The sequence below is a fragment of the Chanodichthys erythropterus genome, chromosome 6, assembly GCF_024489055.1.
Source record: "Chanodichthys erythropterus isolate Z2021 chromosome 6, ASM2448905v1, whole genome shotgun sequence".
Taxonomy (NCBI): Eukaryota; Metazoa; Chordata; class Actinopteri; order Cypriniformes; family Xenocyprididae; genus Chanodichthys; species Chanodichthys erythropterus.
This window is the reverse complement of record NC_090226.1, coordinates 13606699-13624187: the sequence shown is the minus strand read 5'-3', so window position 1 is coordinate 13624187 and position 17489 is coordinate 13606699. Positions and strand designations below refer to the sequence as shown.

General features: G+C 36.1%; 1 protein-coding gene across 1 annotated transcript in view; it reads right to left on the bottom strand.

Moving 5' to 3' along the window:
* Positions 1 to 17489, bottom strand: part of dvl1b (dishevelled segment polarity protein 1b) — a 46240-nt gene that overhangs the window by 10300 nt on the left and 18451 nt on the right. The window contains exons 2-12 of the mRNA XM_067388153.1: positions 16829 to 16898; positions 13776 to 13897; positions 7433 to 7545; positions 3052 to 3190; positions 2811 to 2904; positions 2596 to 2665; positions 2375 to 2514; positions 938 to 1014; positions 791 to 858; positions 617 to 694; positions 400 to 534 (exon numbers count right to left, since the gene is read on the bottom strand). Coding sequence (XP_067244254.1) covers positions 400 to 534; positions 617 to 694; positions 791 to 858; positions 938 to 1014; positions 2375 to 2514; positions 2596 to 2665; positions 2811 to 2904; positions 3052 to 3190; positions 7433 to 7545; positions 13776 to 13897; positions 16829 to 16898 — 1106 coding nt within the window. The remainder of the gene's footprint in view (positions 1 to 399; positions 535 to 616; positions 695 to 790; positions 859 to 937; positions 1015 to 2374; positions 2515 to 2595; positions 2666 to 2810; positions 2905 to 3051; positions 3191 to 7432; positions 7546 to 13775; positions 13898 to 16828; positions 16899 to 17489) is intronic.

The window sequence follows — 17489 nt, the reverse complement described above, 5'->3', positions numbered from 1 at the left end:
ACTAACCTTACCCGTATCCCACCTCAATATCAGCATGTTTTGCAATACAACATGAACAGAATAAGTACACATTATACCAAACAATAATTTATTGATGTTAGTATATATTAGTTATACATCTAATATAAAGTGTGATGTGACTCGATGTGCCACAATAAATAAAACTGAAATAAAAATGAATACAAAAATATTAGACATTAAAAAGTAATAAAAAACAAAAACTAAAACTTTAACTAAATTTAAAATTAAAAACCGAGAATATATATGAAAAATCCAATTCAAATATAAAAGTACCTCAATACTAATATAACACTACTTTACATATTTTTTAAACATCATCAACAGTAATAACTTGAGTGAGATCTTTTCACAGGCGATGAACGCCAAAAGACATCTTACCTATTACAGCATTAGCTATAGTAATCTTCAGCCACATTCTGTCCCTTATTTCTAGTCCTGAGTCTGGGAGCTGCATCACCTTTACGATGGTGGCCATGTCTGTTTTTCCCACTGTAAGAGGGAGATCGTCAAACTCTGTGAAGGACAACAGGATGATTAGGATCATGCTTTGCAGCAAAAAGAGATTCTGTGATCTTTCAGACAGAAAAGACTGTACCGTTTTGTGGGTAAGATCCTGTAAGTGCAGTAGTGTGAGAAATCCATGCAGCTGGGTCGATGGGTCTGACTGGCTCAGCTTTGGGGGGGGGAAAACAGGTCAGATGGACAAGTTTTTCCATATCTAGCTTATGTTTATCTGAAAGAAAAGTAGACAGAGTTTGTGTCTATTGACCTCTGGGTATTGTGAAGTAACTGCGAGGGGAAGGGTCCCAGCATTTGGCAACAGTGAGACTGATAGGCCTAGAGAAGACAATTACAATGGTTAGTTAAAATACATTTACATCTAAGCCTAACGCCTCTTTCTCATGTTTATTCTTACCCATTCTTTGAGACAATCTCTCTGAGGATTCTGACAGCATCATCATTGCTCATGTTTTCAAAGTTCACATCATTTACCTACAAGACAAAATGTGGCATACACATATGTTAGCATTAGGGCTGGGCAACAGTGTGTTTTCAAAATTCAGCAGCATAAGTGCCATTAAACTAGTGATTCTCAATCAGGGAGGCAGGGCCCAATAGGGGCACCAGCAAACTTTCCAGGGAGCCTCGAGAGGACTTAAAATAATTAAAATCATCAATTTTAATTATAAATTATTTTAAAGTCATTTTAAAAGTGTGATTTCTATACCTAGAAAAGTCAATTTTATATATAAAATAATAATAAAAAAAATGATAAAATAAATCTTAAAAGGCCATGGGTATTTATATATATATTTTTTCAAATTATTCCAAGCTCTAAAATATTTTGAGTAAAACATTTTTAAAAATATAAAATTACAGGGCCCTTTGAATATTGTGTTGAACTATGGGGGTTCTTGGAGAACAAAAGGTTGAGAACCACTGGATTAAAGTAAATTTCATCTCTGTGAATTAGCCCAAATTGTACATTTCAATCAATTTCATCACTCTAAAATGTTCATGGAAGTCCTGTGTTATCAATCTTCCCTATGTTCATTTAGAGAAATGAAATCTATTATTTGGCAACAATGGCAGTTTGGTTGAAAAAAGAAAATTTCATATCATTTTGAAGCTATATAACATAACCCTTGCTAGCATCCGAGCAAAATTAGACCCTTTGGCATTTTTACACAAGCCCCTGCAAGAAACTCATACCAAGGTCAACTGAGACCTTCTAAGTTCCTGTAAATAGAAGCAGCAAAAGAAAATTACATTTAACTGATCTAATACTCATATACCTTTAGGTAATATTCCTAATATCAGTGTGCCATTCTGTGTCATACCAATATAAAGATGCAGTCTAATCCATAACTATAACTGTAATCTGCCACTCAACAGGGATCAGCAGCTGCTGGAGGCATTGAAAGGATGTATCTGGATTGAGAGACAATCCCTAAACCCACAGAGCACCGAGCCAAAGGCCAAATTTCATCCTTAAAAATGAATGTAAATACAAGCCGTATGTCCCTGCAGTGTTTAATCGCTTTAATACACCACTGGTGGAGCCAATCCAATGCATTACACTAATCTGCTTTATGAACTGAAAAACCGATCTATTAGGTGTTTTTCAAGGTATAATCCACCCAAAAATGAACATTTTCATTTGCCTGTTTTGAGGAATGTTGGTAACCAAACAATTTTGGTTCCCACTGACTTCCATTGTATGGCCAAAATACAATAGAAGTCAATGGGAACTAAAACTGATTGGTTACCAACATTCTTCTTTAGTGCTCCAGACTGAATTGAGTACAGTAGTGAATATTCACAGGAAGTGCTAGTCCCGACTACAATCTACCTGCAGCAGCATGTCGCCTGGCTCTATCCTCCCATCTGCTGCCACCGCTCCTCCCTTCATAATAGAGCCGATGTAGATGCCACCATCTCCTCTATCGTTACTTTGGCCCACTATACTGATGCCGAGAAAGTTATACTTCTCTGTGCAAATGAGAAAGAACACGGAAGTGATGAATTTGTGACATACTGTATGTGTACATGTACAAGGCAAGCTGATCTTACCCATATTGAGGGTAACTGTGATGATGTTGAGGCTCATGGTTGAATCTGTGATACTGCTGAAGGAAGATGACTGTGGATACAAAAGCAAAGGAGATACATGAGACTCTAAAAAGCCAAGCCACATACAAAAAAACACAATGATAACGATATACTGGGGACAAATTTGTACCCAGAAAAAATCTATAAGTAGGTGCACACACACAAACACGTCTAACCCTGTCAATTTTAGCCACTTTGTGTCGCCGGCGCCTTCGCTTATGTCTCTTCATTAACTGAAAAGATGAGCTCTGCTCTGTGGAACTGCTCAGCCTGAGAGAGACAAACATAGGAGAGAAGAATATATTGATTATTGTATATAAAATTAGAGCCAAGACTTAATAATAAGTCAGTTAGAAGGCTAGCACACAGCAAAAACAAAATGTCAAAGTTTATGCTTTTAATCAATCCAAACCAAACCTGCTAGCATCTTCATCCTCCTCGCTGTCAATGAAGGAGCTTGACTCCAGCTCACTGCTCATCATAGAGCCACTGTCACAGCCCATGGCTGTGTCCCTCACCACCCGCTCGGCTTTTCCGTGACCGTTCACACGTGGGACTGAGAACAACAACCATGCACACAGTGAGCTTGTGAAACAACAAAACACTTACATAGAGAACCATATTTGGATAGATTCATGGCTTGATCGCACCCTGACAAACTTAAAAAAGGAGGAAAACATACACTCCCGTGGGCGTGGTTCTGCCTCAGGGTGGCATCTGATTGGCTGGAAGGCTCTGGTGAGGCGGTGGCATCTCAGTGAGCCTGGCTTTGTGTATTGTCTCTGGTGGAACCCGAAACACTCCAGGAGAGTTGGGCTGCCAGTGCTTCTTTCACTATGCTGATATCGCTCTCTCATACTGTCCGATATGCTCAATCACATGCCAATCTTTTGAATTTCAAGGCAGACCTTTATCTTGTAGTCTTTACTAAATTAGTTTGATGAAAGTTCGATTAACAAAAGATGAACATAAGAACAGAAGAGATGTGGAGGGAAAGTAAAATTGAGAGTGAGAAAGGAAATGCACAAGACAAAATATGTTTATGAAATGTAATTTATATGTTGTTTTTTTATTCAGGCTACAGATGTAGAGCAAACAAGCTACAAAAGATGGTGATATAGCTCAATGCACATCTACATCTAACAAACTAGGCAATCCATTACAGAGCCATGTTTGACTTCCAGCAACGAAATGGAAACAAAGTACTCAATACATCACTACTATTTGTATAAGCAGCCTATTTAAACCCAGTGTAAAGACATATGGCATGTTTAGAGGGATAATACAACAATATATCACATGAGTGATGTATAAAGATACATCATATTACAATCTACTGAGAATTAATTCTTCACATGCTAGTTAAAATTGCAGTTCATTCCCAAATAATTTCATTCTTACAAAATTGTGTTTATTCTTAAAATATTTTATTTATATATATATATATATATATATATATATATATATATATATATATATATATATATATATATATATATATATATATATATATAAAATATATAATAATATAGTTGACCTATACGAAAACAAGCCAATAATTAACATTTTTTGAACTCATGTTTTAAGGATGTTTCGATATTTTTTTGAATATTAAGAAAATTGTTTTATTTTATTATTATATTTTTGTCAGTTTAACAACTCTAGCATTCTCCAGATAGTCATCCGTTTTTTCTCGTTTTTTCACTTACTCTTCCCAAAATACACGCCAATTACGCATGTTTTCCTGATAAATTAATAGTATTACAGCACAACAAAACATATAAAGATGAAAACCCGAATTTTGTTTATTTTAAATAAAATACTTCGATAAAGTGAAGTCGCCTTACCTCAGAAAGCGCTAACGACAGAAGAGCTTCTCTCCGCCGGTGCCCACTAATAAACTACTACACAGACACCAGAACTCCCGCGGGAGCGCGCGATATGAATTTATTATCCGCCCCTTCTGCTCGCGCCTCTGGCCAGACGAGCAGTGTCATTCATCAACAGCAGCAGCAGCGCGTGGACAATGAGCGCGCGACAATTTCGATTTTTGTATCTGCTGCTCGACCATAAGAATGATCATCATGTGCAATTCTAATTTACAAGCAACATTTGCCCGCGTCGACACAATGGAGCGTTTTCAAAAACACTCCCGAGAGGTGTGAAAAGCCTCTAAACACAAATTTAAGGATATTGTCCGACTCCGAAGTGTGACGTTAGCTTGTATGCGTGGAAATAAATAAATACATAAATAAATAAATGTTACGCCTGATTAACTGTTCTTCGTGTTCTCCAAATATATATCTAAAACATTTAGGACAGCTTAATTTTTTTTTAATAGCCTATGTTCATTGTTTGGATGTCTTGTTATATGTGTAAATTCTTTTGTTGTGCGTTTAGCATTTAAAAAAGAAATAAAAAATGGAAAATAAATAAATCTGCATCCCCGCTTTGCATTTTGTTGGAAAATCTGAAAAGGGCCAAAGCACAAAATTCAGTCAGGGGCCCAAAATCCCTAGCTACTGTCTGGCTATTCCCAGAGGAAGAATGCATCTTGTAAACCTAATATGTGTTTTTCCTTTTTGTCCTATTAATTGTGAACTCAGAGTGTTGCACTGTCACCACTGACACTGTCTCCAGACTGGCCACCTAATTAAGCCACACTGATTAATGATCAGCAGGAACTAATGGGCCAACAGAGAGACTTGCACTACCATCACACACACACAGATAAATTATTGTGAGAGGTCTGGGTGTGTTTGTGCATTTGTTTTGTTATGGTGAGGACTATGTTGAATAGACAGGAAGGGTGTGTGATTCTGATCTGGTGTACGTGTGTTGTTGTAAATAAGTATTTTACAAACATTTTTGCCATTGTACATTGTTTGTTATTTGTGCAGTTTTGTATTGTGCAAACAATCAATGGAAGATTAAATACAGAACAAAGAAAAAAGAAAAAGTGTACAATGAGTGTCTGTTAAATGTCATTTAAATGACAGATTGCTTTATTTGTATTCTTGCATAATATTAATGTGAGAACACATTTAAAGAAGTCGTTTCAGTCTGTCATGGTAGGTAATTATGGATAAATTAAGACTTTATAAATGAGCTAAAAACAAACAAATGCATACATAAAAAGACTAGGATGGAAACTCCACTATACATACGAAAAAAAAATGCACACAAAAAGAGGTGACTTTTTGACCTCAGTTTGAAAAGACAAATATATTTAGCACACCAATGAGGCAAATAACCTACATAAGAGGATGTAAAACATCTGTCACGCTCAGGGTAGGATCAAGCCATGATTATATCAATTTTGTGTAAGAATGCATGTTTGTGGCAAAAAATAAAGTGGCATGTACAGCAGGAATTTGGTCAGGGTTCCTATGGAAAAGTATAGTAATATCCAGGTTTGGATAAGTATGGAAAAAACAAAACAAAGTATGGAAAAAATATTTGTGTTTCCAGACTATTGCTCCTATTCAGTTTTCTAAAATATAAAAAGACATTTATCATACAAGCAGAGTGTTTTCATGGCAAAAGTTTAGTGATTGTTGAACACGACTGAAGGGTGCGTTCACACTTGTCATGTTTGGTTCGATTAACGAACCCTGGTGCGATTGCTCGGTTAGTGCGGTTCATTTGAACATATGTGAACGCTGCCATCCGAACCCTGGTGCGCACCAAACAAGCGGGCCGAGACCGCTGAAAAGATGGGTCTCGGTCCACTTCAAAACGAACTCTGGTGCGGTTCGAATGATATATGAACGCAACACGGACCAAAGACATGTAAACGAACCAAAAACAGGAAGACGAGACCCTAAAAAGGACAGAATCCTCACGCATGTCGGTTTTTCTCGTCATAGACGCGAGTTTGCCCATCACAGGCATCAGGCGCGTGTCTCCATGCAGCAGATCATTTGTGTGTGTGACGGATGGATTCCCGCCGCTGTTTTGACTACTTTGCACATTTTATAAGCTCTTCACGAGTTTCCAGCTGGCCAAAATACCATCACATGCAGGCTACGCACCGCTACAAACACAACGAGCGCATTTACCTCAGCAAACAGCACTGTTTTGGATGTTCGGTAAGTTCCGTCTTAAAATAGGCAATACGTCATAAAATCCGACCAATCACGTTGTGAATGTATCCCTATGCCTTAAGGTTCGGCATCTTTTGGTTCGGTGATAAAATTGCCAATATGAACGCTAATCGGACCAGGACTAAATTAAATTAAGGACTACATTATTTTTTCTTCTTTGGTCCTGACCAAATGAACCAAACGAACCGAACTAGTGTGAACGCACCCTAAATCATTTCAAGGCGCACATTTTCATTATGAGAAACTTTGTTTTTACCATAAGAGAATCTCTTTTGAACTTCACTACATGAAAGTGCATGTGCCAGTGCCACTCAAACTAGCTACAGATAAAAAAGCATCATTTAAATCAGACCGTACTTTGCTCTTTGGTGATCGTGCAACATTAAACCACCGTATCAAACTGATGTCAGAGGTGAATATACACAAGTTTTAAAAAAACGCATGTTATCACTTCAAGAAAACCAATGGGGGAAAAAAAGAGAAAATAAAACATTTGCAGACGACTGTACTATATACAAGCTATAATTCTGAAAGTAATGGACCGTTTATGTTAAATATGGTCTGAAAAATCAGCAGAGAGGTTTGAAAATTTCAGTCTGGAAAAGTATGGAATTTTGAAATGGAAAATGTTTAGGAACCCTGCCTATGATAAAAGTTATAGTATTTAGGCATAATCTTGTAGCTACACTCACAGTCATCTCTCCTCCGTCTGGTCCTTTCTCGTTCCCGCTCTCGGCGGTGGCGGAGAACGGACTCACTTCCAGTTTCTGTGTCCAGACCGTCTCTGCTGTTCACTGCATTAGCACTGTAGTAAACGCACAAACAGAAACATATGCAGCATGAGCTCTGAAAAACTCTGAAACAACTGTATTATCTGATACTCATAGGACGTTGTACTGTATGTTCATGTCACCTATGTGCATATAGATGTACATGTAAGCGATGGAATGCAGACTATTTTAGCTTTTGTGAGAAGGGCAGAAATGGGAAGAGAGTGAACAAGAGAGAGAATAATGGTAATGACACATAGGGGGTGTTTCATCATGAAAAATCGGTTTCTGAATTACACCCCTGGGGCAGGCAAGTGTGTCTTTGTGCAAGAACGTACATCTATATGTGTTTTCAGTAGAAACCTGAGTGAGGTGAGAAATGTATTCCACCTTCACTATACATTACAAACCCTTCAACCAACCAAATGCCTCACACACCAGTCTTAATAGTAAAGGTGTCCTATAAAGGTTATATATATATATATATATATATATATATATATATATATATATATATATATATATCTCATGACCCCTGAATGTCAGTCTGTTTTTCCAAGGTGGAACATATAATACTTTTAAATACACTGTATTAAGAGTCACTTCAGTTCTTGCTATCTTAATACACACGTGTTGATGTAATAAAAATACATTCCATTCAATCATAATTTAAATGATTCATTTATTTATTTTTTCGTTTTGGTCAGTACGATTTTCTTTTTGAAAGAAATTAATACGGTTTAGCAAAAAAGCATTAAACTGATCAAAATTGACAGTAAATACATTTTAATGTTACAAAAGATTTCTATTTCAAATAAATGCTGTTCTTTTGAACTTTCTAGTCATCAAAGAATCCTGAAAAGATGTACCAGTTTCCACAAAAATATTAAGCAGAATAACTGTTTTTAACATTGATAATAATTAAAATAATATTTATTGAGCATAAATTCAGCATATTAGAATGATTTCTGAAGGATCATGTGACACTGAGATTCAGCTTTGCCATCACAGGAATAAATTACATTTTTAAAAAAATATATTAAAAGAGTTATTTTAAATTATTTTACTGTATTTTTGATCAAATAAATGCTGAATTTAAGACTCTTATTACAGCATATTATTGTTATTATTCTAAAAATGTGAGGTACACTGCATGAACGCAATATGAGATTCAAATGTGTAAGCAGTGAATCAGTCCAACAATGTTAAAAATTAAGGACATGGCTGCAAAAATTATATAATCCAATGAGCTTGTGCTTTGCTGTGCAGGTTAAAATTCAGCCACAAGAGGGCAAAAAATATCACAGCAACAGCACTAGTGATCTACATCAGTGTTTCCTCACATGTACATTCCAAATGTATGGCTCAATTACCCCTCCATCAACACCAAACGAGCAATGGATTCATTTTAACTTTTAACTTTAGCATTATTCTGTATATCATGTGTCATTTGAGAGTTGCAAAAACATTAACATCTGTATGCTGCCTTCATATATGCTGCTATACAATATTCTTGCCTTATAAAAGGAACTGGATTTGTAAGTGACTGCAGTAATTATGTTATAACCATTACTATAAAAAAAAAAAAAAATGGTATAGAGCAATTACTTTAAAAACCTTACCACATACAGTGAAAAAAATGGAAATTGTAGAACATTGCATTATATGTAATTTTACTGTAAAATGCTGTTTTTTTTCAGGTAAAAACTATGAATTACAGTATATTTTACAGGAAAAAAAACATTAACAGGCATTTTGTACAGTGCATGTATCATACATTATATTATACATCATTATTATTACTATATCAATCCTGTCCTTGAACATTTTTACTATTTTAATTTTGCTATTTTAATGAACTCAGATCACCTTCTCTATTTATACACATTCACTATCGTCACTGTTTAAAGCACCTTTTCTATTTATATCTCTTTTCATCTGCACAGTACTGTTCTCTTGCCTTCTGTACCCTTTTTGCATTTGCACAGTGTATTACTATTTCCACTTCTGGTTAGATGCTAACTGTACTCTACAGAACAATTAAGTTAAGTCTAATCTAGTCATTTTCTATGAAGATGCATAAGATGTCTCTCCCTGTCCTCTCCTATCCTTGAACACTAAAATCTTAAACATTAACAGTTTTATATTTGGTCATACGGTTGCATAACAGTGAAGCAGATTTACAAAGGTCCCTTCTGGGATGTTCTGCTATGGGCAGATACACCACTCATTGTTTACCACAACTCCCTTCAACATTTGTGTCTCATGCTTTCTGGATGACTGAGCCCAGTGGGGGTGCAAGAGCCAAAGGGATTTGCTCTCTTTTTGCTGTTGATATTCCTACATCCACAACATAAACATGCGTGCGTGTGTGTGTGTGTGTGTGTGTGTGTGTGTGTGTGTGTGTGTGTGTGTGTGTGTGTGTGTGTGTGTGTGTGTGTGTGTGTGTGTGTGTGTGTGTGTGTGTGTGTGTGTGTGTGTGTGAGTGAGTGAGTGAGAGTGAGAGAGAGAGAGAAAGAGATTACCATGTAGATCAGGGATTCCCCACCGGGGGTAAACATTCCCCAGGGGTTACTTCAGCAGGTTTAAGGGGATTCTTGGAAAAATTTTGATTTTTCGCAAATAATTTTTAGTTGTCAATACATTAAAATAATTAATTGTAATTATCGTCATGATTTTTTTTTTTAAGGCACTATAGACACTATAGCCAAAAACGTTTTTTTTCATACACTGTTACATTTTGGGCTATTTGGCTTTTCATAACATGTTTTACAGACTAGTGGACTACCAAAAATCTCTACTTTGGTAGTAATTACACCAGCCTTTTAGAGTTTTATACCTACCCATATTCTGAAGGTTTTTACACAAGGGTTTATTCATACATACCAGATTCCAAAAAAGTTGGGACACTGTACAAATTGTGAATGAAAAAGGAATGCAATAATTTACAAATCTCATAAACTTATATTTTATTCACAATAGAATATAGATAACATATCAAATGTTGAAAGTGAGACATTTTGAAATGTCATGCCAAATATTGGCTCATTTTGGATTTCATGAGAGCTACACATTCCAAAAAAGTTGGGACAGGTAGCAATAAGAAGCCGGAAAAGTATCATCCAAAGATTCAGAGAATCTGGAACAATCTCTGTGCGTAAGGGTCAAGGCTGGAAAACCATACTGGATGCCCGTGATCTTCGGGCCCTTAGACGGCACTGCATCACATACAGGAATTCTGCTGTAATGGAAATCACAACATGGGCTCAGGAATACTTCCAGAAAACATTGTCGGTGAACACAATCCACCGTGCCATTCGCCGTTGCCGTCTAAAACTCTATAGGTCAAAAAAGAAGCTATATCTAAACATGATCCAGAAGCGCAGGCGTTTTCTCTGAGCCAAGGCTCATTTAAAATGGACTGTGGCAAAGTGGAAAACTGTTCTGTGGTCAGACGAATCAAAATTTGAAGTTCTTTTTGGAAAACTGGGATGCCATGTCATCCGGACTAAAGAGGACAAGGACAACCCAAATTGTTATCAGCGTTCAGTTCAGAAGCCTGCATCTCTGATGGTATGAGGTTGCATGAATGCATGTGGCATGGGCAGCTTACACATCTGGAAAGGCACCATCAATGCTGAAAGGTATATCCAAGTTCTAGAACAACATATGCTGCCATCCAGACGTCGTCTCTTTCCAGATCTTTAACCCATAGAAAACATTTGGTGCATCATAAAGAGGAAGATGTGACAAAGAAAACCTAAGACAGTTGAGCAACTAGAAGCCTGTATTAGACAAGAATGGGACAACATTCCTATTCCTAAACTTGAACAACTTGTCTCCTCAGTCTCCAGACGTTATAAAAAGAAGAGGGGATGCCACACAGTGGTAAACATGGCCTTGTCCCAACTTTTTTGAGATGTGTTGATGCCATGAAATTTAAAATCAACTTATTTTTCCCTTAAAATTATACATTTTCTCAGTTTAAACATTTGATATAAAATATTGAAAATTGAAACTTCCACATCATTGCATTCTGTTTTTATTCACAATTTGTACAGTGTCCCAACTTTTTTGGAATCGGGTTTGTACATTATTTGCCTGATTTTATATATTTTATTCCTAAAAACAAGGTGATTTTTATTTTTCTGACTGTTTTTTCAGTATTTTCTGATTTATGGAGTGATAAAAAGAGACGTCCCTTCTGTAAAAACCTGTTTCTCCAATAAGTCAACAAAATTAAACAAGATTTTTAACTTGCTGACTTCATCCAGTTTATAGATTTCTGCTCTGGAAATTAGTGAATATTTAATTTGATAATGCCTATTTTACATATTAAAACAAAATATTTTAAAAAACTTAATACAATTTATTTTCAATTCTTATGCTGCCTTCACAAACTCTCTGTATTATCATAAATACAAGAAATTTTGCACATGAACACCCTCTAATGTCGAAACTTGCAATAAGCTCATAATTACGACTTCATAAGTGGGTATTATCAAATTTCCTATAGCACGTGAAGACAGCATTAATGTAACCAGTCAACTGGAGAAGTATGGTGATATCTATTGGGTAATTATTTTACACTATATATACCTGGGGTGTCTTTGTAAGAAAAATATCCATATTTAAATATTTATAAACTAAAATAACTAGCTTTTGGCATATGGCCTACGCAAATCAACTTATCAACCTCTGAACTGACGCATGACATACAGATGAACTCAGAAGAGCAGAGGATAGAGCAAAACAAAAGAGTAGCCACAAATTAGAAGTCTAAAACAAGATTTTTTTTAAAGAGAAATGTTGGAGGAATTTTGATATAAAAGAAGAGGAGCTTGCGTTTGTTGCAGGTTACTCTTTTGCCGCAAGATGACTTGCATAGGCCGTCGGCCGGAAGCTAGTTATTAACTATAGTTAGTTTGTAAAGTTTTAAATATGGATAATTTTCTTACAAAACCCATCGTTTTGCTTCATAAGGCCTTTATTAACCCCCTGGAGTCATATGGATTACTTGTATGATGGATGGATGCACTTTTTTGGACTTCAAAATCAGGAGTGTCATTCACTACCATTAATAAGCTGGGAAGAGAAGAGACAGGATATTTTTAATATAACTGATTATGTTTGTCTGAAACAAGTCATATACACCTAGGATGGCTTGAGGGTGATTAAATTCATTTTTGGGTGAACTATCCCTTTAAGCAAGAAAGCAAAAAAGACCAAAAAACACCAAACATGCTTTAAAAATGAATCCATTTCTGGTATGATGTCGATGAAGGGGTACTTGAACTTTTCAGATGAGGCTGTAGAGGTTCACAAGACAAATAAGGTACATGAGTGATCAGAGACTCCGATTTCACCTCAGAAGCATGGAGGTGTATAAAGTGTGTGGGCAGGTGAAGGTGACATGGCATGTGCAGAATGCAGACTGCGTGAGAGGGAAAGAGTGGATAGCTAATGTGAGTGTGTGTTCGATCATGTGAGATAATCAGCACATCTGGTGCACGCTATAAATGGATGTTTTCAGTGGTTGAGCATAAAACACAATGACAGCATAAAATTAACTATTAAATAACTATTGTGCAGAGAACACTAAACATTACACTTGACCAGGCCCACATGATTCAATTATATAATATAATTATATCATAGCAATATCAAGCCTGGAATCGATCCAAATGGAACAAACAAACTATATATCAGAAGTTCAGGATAATGAGTTTGACTGAGTATGTCTATTAAAAGAGGGGAATTCAAGTTTATTAGCTCTTGATTCACTAAAAGATTTACACAAATGCCATAAAATATATTAAAATATAAACATGATTCTTCAGAAATCATTCTAATATGCTGATTTGGTGCTCAAGAAACATTTCTTGTTATTATCAATGTTGAGATCAGTTGTGCTGCTTAAAATGTTTGTGGAAGCCATGATACTTTTTTTTTAGGATTTATTGATGAATAGAAAGTTTAAAAGAACAGCATTTATTTGAAATATAAAAAAAAAAGTACTGACCTCAAACTTTCAATCAGTATATATTATAGATACAAAATGTATATTCTTATATGTTATTCTGTCTAAATTAAAAATAAAACACTAAATGTATCATTTTAAATGCTACAAGTGAATTTAGGCATAAAACAATAACTGATTTTCAGAGGACGTAAAATGCTGCTTTTATAATCTGGTATAGGGTATATAGGCATCTGTTTAGTGAATTCTGGAGGATGTTGCACAGGATACATGTGTGTTACTCACTGGAATGAGGGGGGTCTGGAGTCTCCAATGCCTCCCGTCCTCTCCAGCGGTGGGGGAAGCTCAGTATGACTGTCCGTGCACACCGACATCCCATCTGTGTGGGAGCTCTCAGCCAATACAAGCTATAAACATACAAATAAATGCATATTAACACAAAGTTGAACTTAAAAAGTTAGTTCACCCAAAAATTAAAATTCTGTTATCAGTTACTCACCCTCTGCTGGTGAAGATTCAAAATGTTCATAAAGAGATCTAAAAATAAATCCATTGAATTCTTCTAAGGAGACATGGTAGCTTTATATGATGAACAAATTTAATTTAGTCTGCAACACTTTGGTATGGGCAACACATATTTACTATTAACAACGACTTTTGCTTTAAAGCTGCCCTAGAACTTTTTTTTTTAAAAGATGTAATATAAGTCTAAGGTGTCCCCTGAATGTGTCTGTGAAGTTTCAGCTCAAAATACCCCATAGATTTTTTTTTATTAATTTTTTTAACTGCCTATTTTGGGGCATCATTATAAATGAGCCGATTCAGGGTAAGCGGCCCCTTTAAATCTGGTGCTCCACGCCCCAAGAGCTTGCACTTGCCTTAAACAACATAAAAAAAATTCACACAGCTAATATAACCCTCAAAATGGATCTTTACAAAGTGTTCGTCATGCAGCATGTCTAATCGTGTAAGTACAGTGTTTATTTTGATGTTTACATTGATTCGGAATGAGTTTGAGACTATGCTCCGTGGCTGACGGCTAATGCTACACTGTTGGAGAGATTTATAAAGAATGAAGTCGTGTTTATGAATTATACAGACGATGAATTGTGTTTATGAATTATACAGAAGTGTTTAAAAATGAAAATAGCGACGGCTCTTGTCTCCGTGAATACAGTAAGAAACGATGGTAACTTTAACCACATTTAACAGTATATTAGCAACATGCTAACGAAACATTTAGAAAGACAATTTACAAATATGACTAAAAATATCATGTTATCATGGATCATGTCAGTTATTATTGCTCCATCTGCCATTTTTCGCTATTGTCCTTGCTTGCTTACCTAGTCTGATGTTTCAGCTGTGCAGATCCAGACGTGTAATCCCTTTCATAATGTTGGAAACATGGGCTGGCATATGCAAATATTGGGGGCGTACACCCCGACTGTTACGTAACAGTCTGTGTTATGTTGAGATTCGCCTGTTCTTCGGAGGTCTTTTAAAAAAATGAGATTTATATAAGGAGGAGGAAACAATGGAGTTTGAGACTCACTGTATGTATTTTCCATGTACTGAACTCTTGTTATTCAACTATGCCGAGGTAAATTCAATTTTTGAATCTAGGGCACCTTTAATAAACTCTTATTTTAACTGCTTATTAATAGTTAGTAAGTTAGTTGCTGTAGCATTTAAGTTTAGGTATCGGGTAGGATTTAGGGATGTAGAATATGGTCTTACGGGTGTGGAACAACATGAGGGAAATTAAATCACAGATTTTTCATTTTTGGGCAAACTAACCCTTTAACATGTGCTTTACAAGTACCAATAAACAGCCAATTTGCAAGCTAATAAGCAACTTTTTAAACGTGAGAATTATTCCCCATATACTAAAAGTGTTACCATTTAGTCTTTTATTTCCATATAAACATTGATCAGTGAATGTAAATAGAGTACTGAAATTTGGTAAATGGAAGCTCCAGCATTCTTGCTTGACATGCAAGAACCAATGAGGTTCATTCTTGCATGTCACTGCAGCACGTTTGAACCAATAGGGCTTGTTCTCGTATGCAAAGCAAGTACAGTTGAGCTTTTGTTTCCCCTATTTGAGTGCTGCTCTATGTATGTTTGCTGGTCAATGTTTATATGTGAATAAAAGTCTTAAATTAAATCTGTTTATCATATAAAGTGATCGTATTTCTTCAGAAGACTTGGATTACACAGCTTTATTTTACGATTTCTTTATGAACGTTTTGAACCTTCAGAGTTTTGGGTGAATCAACTTTCAATTTCTTGGTTTATGTATTGGAGATAAATGAATGTCTTATTGATATGGGTTAAAAAGAACATGAGAGTAATTGATGACTGATAAATTTTCATTTAAAGGAACACTCCACTTTTTTTGAAAATAGGCTAATTTTCCAACTCCCCTAGAGTTAAACAGTTGAGTTTTACCGTTTTCGAATCCATTCAGCCGATCTCCGGTTCTGGCGGTACCACTTTTAGCATAGCTTAGCATAGTTCATTGAATCTGATTAGACCGTTAGCATCGCGCTTAAAAATGACCAAAGAGTTTTGATATTTTTCCTATTTAAAACTTGACTCTTCTGTAGTTAAATCGTGTACTAAGACCGGCGGAAAATAAAAAGTTGTGATTTTCTAGGCTGATATGGCTAGGAACTATACTCTCATTCAGGCGTAATAATCAAGGAACTTTGCTGCCGTTCCATGGCTGCAGCAGTGCAATGATATTACGCAGCTCCTGTGAGCCCCTGCTTGCACAGGGAACGTGCCTTGCAACCATGGAGACGTTTGTGAGAGACGCTGCGTAATATCATAGATCGGCTGAATGGATTCGAAAACGGTAAAACTCAACTGTTTAACTCTAGGGGAGTTGGAAAATGAGCCTATTTTCAAAAAAAGTGGAGTGTTCCTTTAAGGGTGAACCCTTTAAGTAAATTCAAGTGTCAAATTCAGATGCTTTTTGTTTAAGTTTTAATGCCGCTTCTTCATCCCTCACACAGTTTGGATGAACCGAATGTTTGAGCTCATGACAAAAGACTACAACAAGCAAAGGCCTCAAAGGCACTAAATAAAAATGGCATCCAGCAGAACACAATTTCCTGAATTATGCATTACACTTTAGAGCTGATCCGACTTCAAAGTGCCTTTCAGACTTAATTAGTATAATGAAATGGTGAACTTAAACTGTTGATGTCCAGTATATAATTTAGCACATGTGCTGCATCTTTCTTATGACATGCAGTATGAATGCATGACTGCCTGCCTTTTCCACTCTGATTCAGATGTTATATAAGGCGGAGGTTATCACAGCTCACCCATGACACCACTCTCCCATTGAAACAAGGCAGTTTGGCATTATCGTCCGAGACTTCCTCTTTAACAACCCTGCAGGGACACAAAGAAAAAGAGAGGCATGTATAATTAATTAGAGGTATGTTTGTATGAAACTGTTGCAACTACCATCGCTGTATTCAACATCTACCGCCATGTGCTGACAAATGAGCTCACAGGACTAGATAACATATTCAGTTGTGTGAAGTGTAACTGTGATCCTGTTTAAATGTGTTGTTTAGACTGACTTTGCTAATCGTCACAATCGTAAACTGTCACAGCGGATTGGAATAGAGGGCATATGTTGAGGATCTCACAAGACAGCTTGCTATGAATGTGTCAACTCAATCAAGTTGTTCCAAAACCATAAGACTTTTGTTCATCTTTGGAACAAATTAAGATTTTTTTAATGAAATCTGAAAGATTTCTGTCCCGCCATTGAAGAAGAAACCTCAGTGGTACTTACGGAAATTCAAACTTGTTGGTCTGACATATAGAAATGAACATCATTGGTTCTCGCGCATCAAGCAAACATGCTTAGGCTTCCATTTACCAAATCTGAGTGCTCTATGTACATTTCTGGATCAATGTTTATATAAATAAAAGCCTAAATTAAATCTATTCATCATATAAAGTAATAGTGTA